General features: G+C 42.8%; 1 protein-coding gene across 3 annotated transcripts in view; it reads left to right on the top strand.

Moving 5' to 3' along the window:
- Nucleotides 1-11,329, top strand: part of RASGRP3 (RAS guanyl releasing protein 3) — a 58,806-nt gene extending 47,477 nt beyond the window's left edge. For all 3 annotated transcript variants that reach the window (XM_063390673.1, XM_063390674.1, XM_063390672.1), the window contains exons 12-17: nucleotides 2,079-2,194; nucleotides 2,982-3,129; nucleotides 6,640-6,676; nucleotides 9,094-9,219; nucleotides 9,721-10,085; nucleotides 10,593-11,329. In XM_063390673.1, coding sequence (XP_063246743.1) covers nucleotides 2,079-2,194; nucleotides 2,982-3,129; nucleotides 6,640-6,676; nucleotides 9,094-9,219; nucleotides 9,721-10,085; nucleotides 10,593-10,601 — 801 coding nt within the window. In that variant the 3' untranslated portion in view covers nucleotides 10,602-11,329. The remainder of the gene's footprint in view (nucleotides 1-2,078; nucleotides 2,195-2,981; nucleotides 3,130-6,639; nucleotides 6,677-9,093; nucleotides 9,220-9,720; nucleotides 10,086-10,592) is intronic.
- Nucleotides 11,330-12,207: the final 878 nt, after the last annotated feature.

Raw genomic sequence — 12,207 nt, 5'->3', positions numbered from 1 at the left:
TACTGATATGTCCAGAAGTATTTACTTTATTCCTGCAATCAGCAATGGGATTAGTAAATAGATTTCTGGGTGGAAAAGGAGCAGACTTTCAAAAGCATCCAAAACCTGGCTGCTGTTTAATAGGTTTGTCTTGTAAATATAAATTTAGAGGGCAAAGTTTAGTTTTTGCAGCTCTAGCCACACAGTTCACGTCTGGTAACAGACTGCTGAAAAGAAAGCAACTCAGAACAAGGTCTCACACATAAATAGGTACAATGAACTTTTCTGAAAACTCTATTTCTGGTTTTCATCTTGTTATTTTGCTGTCCAGAGCAGGTTATGTATGGTAAAGATAGCATTGTCTTGGTGTCACTTTAAAAATGTGGACACAGGGTCACACAGATTTATAGCTGGGGTCTTCTAGCTTCAGTTTAGAAGGTGATGTGTTGTGCTAGGTAATGTAAACAAAGCTAAACACCTCCAGATTCCTTTGGAGAGACTGAACCTTTATTTCTGCTTTCTACAAATTAATAAGTAACTCTGGGAGGAACTATTAAATTCTGATTTTGTGTTACAGATCACTAATTGGGGTCATGTTGTTAAGATAAGCTAAATAAACTTTTCAGTTCTCTCACCCAGACTTCAAATATATCTTATAGTTTACTTTTTGTACATGCCCTTTCTTAAAAATAGTTTCATTTTTCTTCTATTGTGGGATGTCAGACATGCACATGCTGTTCCTGAGTTGTTTTTGTCAATGCCATATGTGTTGATAAAAATGACTCCACATCCAAACCTCTCTTTGATAGCTTGTTAAATAGGAAGTCTGTCACAATTCCTTAATCTTTCCAGAATGTGCTGGGTGGGAGTTTATGTTTGTTCCTATAGTTGAGGGAGTTGCAGTTCCCCATTCTACAATTTTGGCCTGGTTCAGGTCATACGATGTAGAGTTTGACAGGATTAAAAGATGATTTGGAGCTTTTATGGATACAGCTTACTCAAAGGCTCACACCACTCTGCACTGCTGTTTTCACTTTGCCAATATTTGTTGTTTACTTGCTGCTCCGGGTTGTGCTTTTCGCCATTGTTTTTATTACAAAAAGTGTTGAATACTACTTGGGTTTGTGTTTTGGTTCCTTTGTGATGTTTTTTTTTTGCGGTCTGCCAGTCATTGGTTACAGTCATTTGATAGAAACAGTTTTCATCAGGTTCTTATTAAAACAAGGACAATACAGATGCTTTTCAGGGGTCTCAGTATATTCACTTAATGTCTTTAGCAGCAACATTTCAATCTAATGAGGGGATCTATACTTCCCTATGTGCCTCTCAGTCATGTTGACTTTGACACTCATGTTTTTCCCATCACCATCTCACATGGCTTTAACACCCCTTGCACATCTCTGCCAACAGGAAGACAGAGCACAGCAACTCCTTAGCAGCTAAGGAGGGCACCCATCACTGTATGTGACCTTTTAATTTGATCCCATGTCTGTTTTTATTTAGTGGTGGGTTGGGGTGGGTTGTTTGAAGAGAATGGTTGTTAGACACAAATTGCTCATGATTGGGCTGTCAAAATATTAGTAAACAAAATAGACTGAAACAGTACTGTGGCAGAGTAGTGGTGACCACCTAATAGAGAAATGAAGCCAAAACCATCTGCAATACTCATGGGAAAGCTGCTGTTGTTTTTGTTCTATTTCTTCTTTTTTTTCGTGATTAAAAAGTATACCTAATGAAGCAAAGGGAATGTGTCATCATCTGGGGCAGAATTTTAGTGACATTTTCAACAAAGAAGAAAAGTAAAGCAAGAATAATTATGCATGAAGGGGTGTGGAGGATCATCACTAGATAATGCCGACATCAAGTTTTCTTTTAAAATTAGCCATTTTCCCCCTGGAGTCCAATAATATGCACATTGAAATACTAAGCAAAAATAAAACGAATACAACCTTCCTAATTATAGTTATAATTCAGATGCAACAGACCATCTGAATAGGTGGATAGAACATTAGGTTAGGTGTAATTAAAATGTTGAAGTGGCTGGTATAGATTCAGGATAGGCTAGATAATAGTACAATAATATCTTTTTTTTTTCCCAGTCTGTCTTTAGGAACTACGATCACGACCATGATGGTTATATATCTCAGGAAGACTTTGAAAGTATAGCTGCCAACTTCCCCTTCCTGGACTCCTTCTGTGTGCTGGACAAAGACCAGTAAGTTTGGAGATCTCTTTGTTGCTTTTCCCCCCCCCCTTTTCCTCAATTTAAAAATTCAGAAAATACGAGTATTGAAGAAACAGCATCTCCCAAGTTTCTTGTGCCTGACAAGAAAGCCAAATTCTGTTATCATTTAAAGTCTTCTGCTCTAGTCAGTTCTTTAAGTCCCAGGCTGAAGTCCTGCTTTACCTGGTACTATAAAAAATATTTAAGTAATAGCTTATTGCAAACAAGGACAAATTCCTGCTGGGATTGAGTCAAAACGCTAGAGTACTGTGAAACTGCAGTGGAGATGCTCTATGCAGACCAGGCATCAGACTGGTGAAACAAATAAGTTCTGTACAGCACAGGGGAAATGAGTGCATATAGCAGAGAGAGGGTAACAAAGATTCTAGAAGGTATATATAACATTGATTTCCCAGCCAGCTGGGCTTGATAATTCTTGTGTTCAGAATCTCTTTGGCTGTGCAGGCTGATGGCCAACCAGAGGCATAACCACTTGTTCTGTGTGAACAGTAAGTCAAGTTCCTTCATGTAGTTGTCTGGTTTGTGCTCTCATACCTCTAACAGATGAGATAAGAAGGTTCATGCTGTATGTTCAGTGTTAGTGTTTAAAGAAAGATAAGAACCACAAAGGCTGTAAGGGTTTTTTCCTTTCAGGACTTTTGCAGCTCTTTCAAAGTACGTGCTTTGTGTGCTGCATGCTTTCTGCAATGAGAAAACCCCAAATTTTTCAGTGCCATGAGCAGTGACAGATCTACTCTACTTTTTATTTCCCTTACAGAGATGGTCTTATAAGCAAAGAAGAAATGATGGCTTACTTTCTGAGAGCTAAATCGCAGTTTCAGTGTAAAATGGGACCAGGGTTTATTCATAACTTTCAGGAAATGACCTATCTTAAACCAACTTTCTGCGAGCACTGTGCAGGATTTGTAAGTATGATTTTAATAATAGCATATCTCAAAAACATCTTTTAGCCTTTAATGTATATGGGGTGGAACTGGCTCCATACATTACTGAAGTCTCTTGGCCAAATAATATCTCATGGCATTCAGAAGCACAAAACATTTACTCATGTTGTAGCTGTGCTATCCAGTTTTAATTTACTAGTTTCTGAAAACCGGCATTTGTAAGAATTTCATTTGTAAGAATTTGGGGGGGAACAAAATTGCGTTAGCTAAAGGATGTTAGAGATTATATGAATGGTCTTACTTGGTTTATCTTAAGTTCTTAATTTGGCTTGATTTCCCATGTAAACAAGCTCAAGGGGAAAATAGATGTCTGGAGCAGAGGATGTAGAGGAGGCAAAAGCTGTTCTTTCTCAGGAAATTGCACATGGCAACATAGATATGTTCATAATTCTCTGAATGGCTGTAACAGGCCTAATTTTCTCTCTATTGAATTAACAGATCATCTAATTTGGTAAAGAAATCAAAAGTGCTTCCAGCACTTCTGTACTATAAGAATGTTTAGAATTTATTAGGTTTTGTTTGTTCGTGTTTTTTTAATTTGCTTTTTGTCTCAGCCACAGCTTACTAGATGTCACTTATTAGAGTGCTCTTTACATATCTGGGAAAGGATTGGTCTTGTGGACATTTGTGTTTCTTGTAAACCTTCTCTAAGTTCTTCACTTCAACCCAAATATAGTAAAGAATAAAGAATTACTATGATACAGAAGTTACTTTATGGACATACTTGGCTGAAATCAAATGTCCACATTTAGACAGCTAAAGCAGTAAGGGCAGAGGGCCATGGCCTCTGTTTGTGTGTGGCTCACATAACAGGCTGTAAACTCAGACCCTGCCCCTGCTCTCCACAACAGATCTGCCTCTGCACTCGGCAGTAGCTTTATTCCATGATCTTTTCCACTAAGTGGTATTTCCTCATGGCTGAAAGTAACAACAGCAGCACTGTGAAGCCCAAAAACGTGCCTCCTTTCACACCCGCTCTGGCACTCCTGCTCTAGTCCGTGCTCCCATTTTCCACTCCCTTCTTTTGCGACGTGCCAGTTTGGTTTGGGTGTTTGAAGCCCCTATCGCAGCCGCTGCCACTGATAAATGCCATGGGGAAGAAGGAATTCCACCTATTTCCGCTGGAGCTGCACAAGCTCTGGAGGTGACATGGTCAGTGCTGACGTAGGAGTGTGCTGGTGGCTCTCGAGCTGACAGCTCCAGCAGACCTTGGGGACACACAGCCACCGGCCTGAGCCTGTTCTTCCAGGCTGCCTTGGGAAGACGTCATTGCCTTCGTGACACTCAGTGCGTGTTTGGAAGGCTTCCACAGCAAAGCAAGGCCCAAGGACTGCCCTGAAACGTCCTCTTCTGCAGATATTTTTCTCCTGCATCAATTTTCTAATTGGCCATTGTTAGATTTTTCACGTCTCCCTGATTACATCCAGTGCAGGCATACAAACGAGTAAGGGGGTGTACAGGAAATGGAAATAAGGTCATTTTTCCTGTCAGCTCACTGAAGTCATTGGCATTGTTCTGTGGATGAGTTGGACTGATAGGACAGGAACCAACTACAGAATCTGCTGCATATTTGTTCTGCATTTCAGTGCTCCTCATCCACGGGTGGAAACCTAATTTCAATCTGATGCACTGATTCACAGTCAAAATAATGTGCATTGACCGTGCAGCAGGAAGAATTGACATGACAGTGCAGTGCACACAGTTGTTAAAACGATACCAACTTTGAAGGTCAAGCTAAGACCTAATGCCATTAAACAGCACGAAGCTGATGTGTCCATGGCAAGGGAGTTCCGTCCCAAAGCTTGAGTTGCACCACGGGGCAGGGTAGGTGACCGCCCGTCCTGCTGAGCTTTATAATCTGAATCTGCACAGATCCTCTTACCTTGGAGCTGGCTCAAGCCAGCTTTGCAGCAAAGCTGTGTCAGGCACACTCAAAGCTTTAGGTCAGAATTCATGACATGACACTTCAGCTAAGCTTTTCCTGTAGTGTGTAACCACAATAGTGGTGCCAGCTTTGAGTGGAAGGAAGGGGCAGAGACAAGAAGGTGAGGAGTGAGGAGAAAGATCTTCAGTGTGAACAGATTAGAGCTTAAATGAAATAAGTAACAATCCATGTCTCTTCCAGTGATCCTGTAAAAGAGATCTGGGAAAACAGGTCATTGCTGCTCTTTCAAGAGGGACGGGTTTGCTCCCCCGTTGCTGCCTGAGCACGGCAACTGCATTCACTGTGCACATATGTGGCATTAGCAAGAAAAGAATAAGCCACAGGCCTTCTACAGACCCAGCTTCCACTGATGTGCTTTCTTTTCTTTTGTTCACCATTCTTCTACCTTGGCTAATCTATTTTTGCTCTCTCCAGACCCCCATTTTTGCTTGCTATTTTTTTTTTCTGTGGGGGGTGTTTCTTTTTCTCACCCAGAATCTTTCCATTCTGTTTATTTTCCTCTTTCCTTTGTATTCTGAGTGATCTTGATCTCTTCCTTTTGAACCTTTCTTTAGTGACCATATTCACCCCTTCTTTCTGTGCAGGAATACTTACAAATCTGGTGAGGAGCCACACGCAATTTCAGCTGCCTGGATGTGCTCACACACCCTGGTGAATGAGTTCAGGAAAAATAAACACCAGAGTCCCCAGTTTTTTTCCTTTCATGCTGGAATTAAAACCTGCCCCTTCCTCTCACTGCCTCTCAAGAGTGGAAATGCTTGTTTTTATAATGCCATGGCTGTAGATACAGTGCTTCTAAGTACATAGAAAACAATTTGCTAGGGAGTTTCCCTGTTTCCAAGCAATCCTGCTTACGTGGCAGTGAAAGCTTCCCAAAAGTGGGACCACACACACTGGCCCTTGGATGTTTAGCATTTGGTAGTTGCAAGTGTACATCGACAGCTTCTGAGGGAAGGTAAAGATGGAATTTAGTGGCTTTTCTGCCTGTTTCACTCTTCATCTGTTTGGGGTTTTTTTAAGTTGGAAAAGGCAGGTGCACAAATCAGATTGCTATGGCTAGGTGTGCTGGTGGGAACCAGTAGGGGAACCAAGAGCCTGCTTTTTATCCCCAGTGGTGTTTTCTTCTGCTGTGTTTGAACGTTATGGGTCAGTGACGTATCTGGAGAATGGATGTGCACAGGAAATTCTCCTGCAGATAACGTTAAGGGCGCCTAGAAGCAGAACGTGCTCTGCTGTTTACACTAAGCTTGATATGACAGCAATTTTAACCCATTCCTGGAAGCAAATGTCATCTGTATCTCTCCTACTCTGGTTGTCCCATTACTATGAGTAAGTAGCAGAAGTAATGGAGAAGCCACACAATTTTTATCACAATTAGAGGGGGAGGTCTGCCTGACAGGAAGGGTGTTAAGAGCAGTTGTATCCTGTTTGTGCTTTTGTAGCCATTGGTACTTCCTCATTGTGACCTTGTTTTCCTTCCAGCTTTCTTTTCTGGTTCCTTGACGTTCTTTTGTCTTTCTTTGCAGCTCTGGGGTATAATCAAACAAGGCTACAAATGCAAAGGTAAATAAATATTACAAGGATTTTTTTTCAAGCTATGGTGGTGGGTTTTATCACAAGTCAGCCAACCATACCTTTAACTAAAAGGGCATTTGTTCAAACACCTCTTGCATCTACACTTGGTATGGTCCATGAGCAGAGACTGCTGGTACACTGTGAAATTTCACTGCATTAGAGAAAATAACACCGAGTAGGAATGCACAGATTCTGTGAGATAAAGGTCCAAAGCAGCCCCTGACTCCATGAGCTGTCACTTTGTACCAGTAAAGACCTTGTAAACTGGAAAACCAAGTGTTCTTATCCTAACAGTGAGACATCCTGAATTATATCCCCAAGGCTCAGGTCAGGAAAAAGTCTGCTGGCAACAGTTTGTCATGTAGGTCCATGTGCCTGTAGTGAAGCCTACTTGCAATTTAATAGTGGCTGAGCTAGAAACAGAGAAATATTTAACTCCTAAACTGCACAGCAGATCTCTTTGCAAGATCTTCTTCAGACATTCAATTTATAAAAAATCCTAGAGCTCTTGCATCCCTCTCCTTTGCCTTCATGAAATACTTAATTTCTTGTGCAGCACTTACACCATATTAAGCAGGTCAGACCAGAAAAGGCATTGTAGTGGCCCTCACTGGTTTTAAAATCCTGGACCTATTTATTTATCAAGCAGCCCAACTCTGGCTGAAGGGCACTGTTGATTTTCATAGCTGTAGCTGCATCTCAGCTATTCACAGGAGAACATTCACACTTGGACTCCTTCCCCATAGTCTTACACAAACTCCAAGGAGAAGGATAAAGAATTCACAGTAATTTTTTTAAAGATACACCATACTCCTGTCTCTCGCCAGCCACAGACCTATCTTCCTCAGAGTGGGATGGGGGAAATGTCCATGGCTAGATCAATGTATGTAATTCAGATATTCCTGTCATCTTAGAAGCTTTGAAAGGGCTGGTTGAAGTCTAAAGTTTTACTGGCAGGATGACGAAAGGAAGGTAAAGTTTTGCCACACCAACCTATAAACTCAATCTGAGATCTGAAAGTTGAGCTCCTGTCCTGCATCACTGCCTGTAACAGTGGCCCAGTGGAGACTGAGCAAAAGTGGCTCTGTAAAGTCAAAGTTACAGGCAATGGAGCATGAAGGTAAGAGAGCAGAGCTGCTCGCTCAGATCCTGCAGTGGCCAACAAGCGTGAGGCTGCTGATCTGCTGCAGCAGCTACCAACCAGCTGCTCTGAGTTCCAGCATCACTGCAGTGTGACACCATTAGGGGTGAGCTCTGCCTCTGAGCACGGAGCTGTCATCCTCTGTCTGAACCTCGGACACAGCAGGGGGAGGGAGGGAGCTCCTCCTTTCAGGCCTGCAGCTTACCCCAGCACTGTGAGTAACTACATTAAAGCAAGACTGTGTGGTCTGCAAGTGACAGAAGGAGTCCTGCACCTTGAAGACAGATCTTTGGTGTATCTGAGGGGACGTGTTACCTTTGAGGCAGAGAAAACCAGAGCTGGGCATGTACTGCTGCCTTGGTCATGTGAACAAGGCCAGAACTCTCAGCCATCATGCCAGCCCTGCTGCCCTGAGCAGAGTGGTTCTTACAGCAGAGTCATAAATGCAGCACCTTGGCAACGCTCACCTAGAACAAAATGCTGGGCTATGGAGCAGCAACAGAGAAACAAGGGAGATGGGAATTTTAAACGGTGGAAAAGGATACAGAGGAGACAGCTTGTGTTGGGGGCACATCCTCAACCTTTCAGCCCTTTCTTGCAGATAAGATCCATACTCCAGCCACACTTCAGATAAATGTACCTAGTGATGATGTAGCCACAGTGATTTAAATCCCAGCAGAGGCTTGGAGTGCAGGTACTCAAAAAGCCTTGCCTGGGTGAATGATACACTTTCACAGAGCTCATTCATGTGCTAATGTTGCTCCCTGAGCTACTTAGACTAGTTTTAACCTACAGCAGTCTACACTGACCTCCAGCAGTCCTTCCAGACACTCAGGGTATGGATGCTCTGGTGTCTTCTAACCAAACCTGTTTACTATAATGGGCCCTGCTAGGTCAAATAAAAGCCAGGTAAATAAATAACCTCCCTCTTGGAGGGAGTCATGCAGTAGAGCAGAAATTTTATGTATGGCATACACAGGATCATATCATTCCACATCTCTTCCTTGAGACTATTTTATGATTAAAATATCATCTTCCCTCTTGCCTTCTACTGCCATTTTTCTATTAATGGCTGTCATGGAAATGATCCATTTTTTGTAATGCCCTTCACACCAAATGATCCATTTCTGTAAGGCACTTCACACCTTCTGTCAAACTTTTTGTTCCTTCAAAGTTCTTTCTTGGTATCTGCCTGCTAATAGCCCTGAGGGATTACCAGATAGTTGTGGTTTTTCCATTTGATGACTTGACAATTTCTTTACAGATTGCGGTGCCAACTGTCACAAGCAATGCAGAGACCTGCTTGTTCTGGCATGCAGGAAATTTTCCAGAGGAACTTCAGTAGGCAGCAACCATGGATCTCTGCCTAGCAGTCCATCTCTGCCTCCAGGTGAGAGCAGTTTTCCTCCTGTTTTAAACCATTTCTGGAACCCCCTCTAATGGCCAGCGTCCTTGCTGCCATTTTTATTTTTTCCTTTGTAGCAACACACAGAGCAGCACCTGTCCTTTTCACTGCACTGTGCCTTGTGTTCAGCCCTCAGATTACAACATCCTTTTCTCCAGTGATGGCCTTAGTGTCCTGTCTGAGGCTCACTATCCTCCTTACCCCTATCCCAGCTGAAAAGAAATGAAATCGTACTTCTCCTTTTTTGTCGCTTAGGAGCAAGGAGATATAGGGCACAATTCTCGCCCTGCCTTACCCCCTGAGCATGCAGATTGTGAAACAATAAAATCTGTGCACACAGTGTCAGAAACAGCTTCCAAGCAGCATATGGATATTGATAATTACAGCACTGTTTCATATAAGGGGTTACCTCCTCACCCTCCCCCAGGCTTGTTACCTTTTTGTAAGCAGAATACTTAAACAAAGCGATTCCACCCTCTCTTTCAGTCCAAGATGAAGTATTTGAGTTTCCCAGTGTTGCTGCAGAACACCAGGACCTTGATGGCAGGGCTATCACCCTTGTCACTGGCTCTTCACGGAAAATTTCGGTGCGCCTGCAGCGGGTGACCACCAGCCAAGCAACGCAGACAGAACCACTCTGGCATGAGCCAGGCTGGAATGATTCAGGTTCCCATACTTTCCCCAAAATGAAGTCCAAATTCCACGGAAAAGCTGGGAAGAACAAAGGCTTTGCAAAGTGGGAGAATGAAAAGCCCAGCATGCAGGCTGACGTAGAGCTAGAAGCTGAGGCCCCACAAGATACACAGGATCCCAATGGAATAGAAACCCTCCCAGAAAGACAAGAATCTGAGGTGAGTTCCACAAGAAGCCAAGAAAGCTGAAAATCTGCTAGAGTCTGCTAGATAAGGTTATTTGATAGATTTCAGGATGCTTTTTCATTCAAAATTGTCATTGCTTCTTGCAAAAGAGTTGCTTTTAGAAGATGCTAAATCATCCATAGCTCCCTGTTTCCTACACTGCAGTACACGTTTACTATGTCACTGTAACTGGCAGTTGGGTTTTTGTGTCAGTATGTGCCTTTTAGGAGCTGGGTACTTTTCATTTTGAAAACCATTAAAGGAGCCTGGTGGATACCTGGCCACCTTCTGTGCTGCTGTACCCTTGCACTGCACAGTTCAGGGCTCCCTGACAGACGCACAGCAATGACCATTCTGACAAATACAGGAGTCCAGGCCAGCGCAGGTTATTGATCTGATGATGTCTGTTGCTGTCATCCATAAAGTTTATACTTCCAAAGCTTCATGCTTTTATTGATCATCTCTGCCAGCATGTAAATGCTTCTTTTCTTCTGCTTACAGGATAGCTGATTGCTCACCCTGAAGCACAGAAAACTAAAGATGACAACTACAGCAAGTGTTGATGGACTGTCACAGACCACATTTGGCCATAAGGAGTGTTCCCATACCTCATCCCTTTAAACCCAACCGTTGCCCTGTTTTCTTAGCTGAAAGGTGTTATAAGGCACTATTTATTTTCTCACGAGTAAGCCATTTGGATGAACACTGCACAGCCACAGCAGAACGGATCTCTGCGCTCAGTGTTTTCTTTTGTATGACTTCTGTGGAAACTTCCTCTACATGCCAGTGAGGATATATTTGGCCTTCTTTAAATGCACTGCATCATTTCAGTATGTCTGCCAGCAACAACAATGGCGAGGACAGAAGCCAAGCATCCAAGTTTGTTCAATAACACTCCTTTCCCGAGGCTTGTAATGATCATTTAAGGAAAGAAGTAGGTGTGCATGTTGATTAAATCTCAAACAAAAATCTCTCACAAAGTCCTCTATACTGAAATTCTTTGCGCAGCTGGGGTTTTGAATTTTGGCCATGTTTACATTGCTACAGTGATCATATTGGTGTTCAGCAAGTGATACCAGTTCCCAGACTGAGGATCCTTCAAACAGGCAGCAGCTGGCTGAGACTGAAGGAATTCCAAGACACTAAGTGTTTGTCTGGTTACACCAAAATGGAGAAGGGTCATCTTTGCCAGCACTGGTTATGGTAACATTAGCATGCAATAAACACTTCAGTTCTAAGTGTGTGTGTGTGTGTGTGTGTGTGTTTGTACCTGTGTATGTATGTGGATGTGATAGTTTTCTCTGGTTAGAAAGCTGTACATGTCAGGACTAAATGTTCTGAAGAGCAATCCCCAAATCAGCAGCTTGCTAAGGTAAGATCCACCACCTGAATCTATAATGGTCTGGGTTGAAGTTGCATTTCCCAGAAGCATTAAGTTATTGAAAGAGGACAGTGCTCATCTGGAAAAAGAGAGAAAAAACAAAACACCACAAAGCTCAAACCAGAAAGACTAGCACACGTGTTAGTCTTCTTATCCCATCTCCCCACAACAACAAGGCTGGGGCTGTGTGTGGATGTAGCACACACTAACTTAAAGCCATCCAGTTATAAGATGTCCAACAAAATTGCAAGTTACTGCACCCTTCAACATGTTATAAGCCTCCAAGATGAGAGTAATTTCATAGACTTCCCTAACATAAAACTGACAGCTGCACTCCTCTGTGGTAATTTGACTGCAAACTGCACAGGGACTACATGATGCCTGCCCAGGTTTGCATCTTGCATCCTGCAGGTTTGTTTTCCAACACAACCAGTAGCAACAGTAAATCTGTGGGGATGAAAGAAGTATTTTAAAAAAGAAACCTCTTTACTGTTGTAAACTGAAGAGAAATAAGCACTGCACAGGCATTGGTTTCCAGCCTGGGGTGAGGGCCAGGAGCACACTTCACTGTTACACTGCTGCGGGCGAAGCACAAGCATTGGCAGAAGCGTGGTCTTTATTTCCTGTGGTGGGGCAGCTGACGGGTCACAGCCCGCTGACCGCACAGCTACCGTTACAGGGCACAATGAAAATGATGTGGGGGAGGATTTGAATAGAGAGATTTGGTTATGATCC

This window comes from Prinia subflava, chromosome 2 (genome assembly GCF_021018805.1).
Source record: "Prinia subflava isolate CZ2003 ecotype Zambia chromosome 2, Cam_Psub_1.2, whole genome shotgun sequence".
Lineage (NCBI taxonomy): Eukaryota > Metazoa > Chordata > Aves > Passeriformes > Cisticolidae > Prinia > Prinia subflava.
This window is presented reverse-complemented; position numbering and strand designations above follow the sequence as displayed.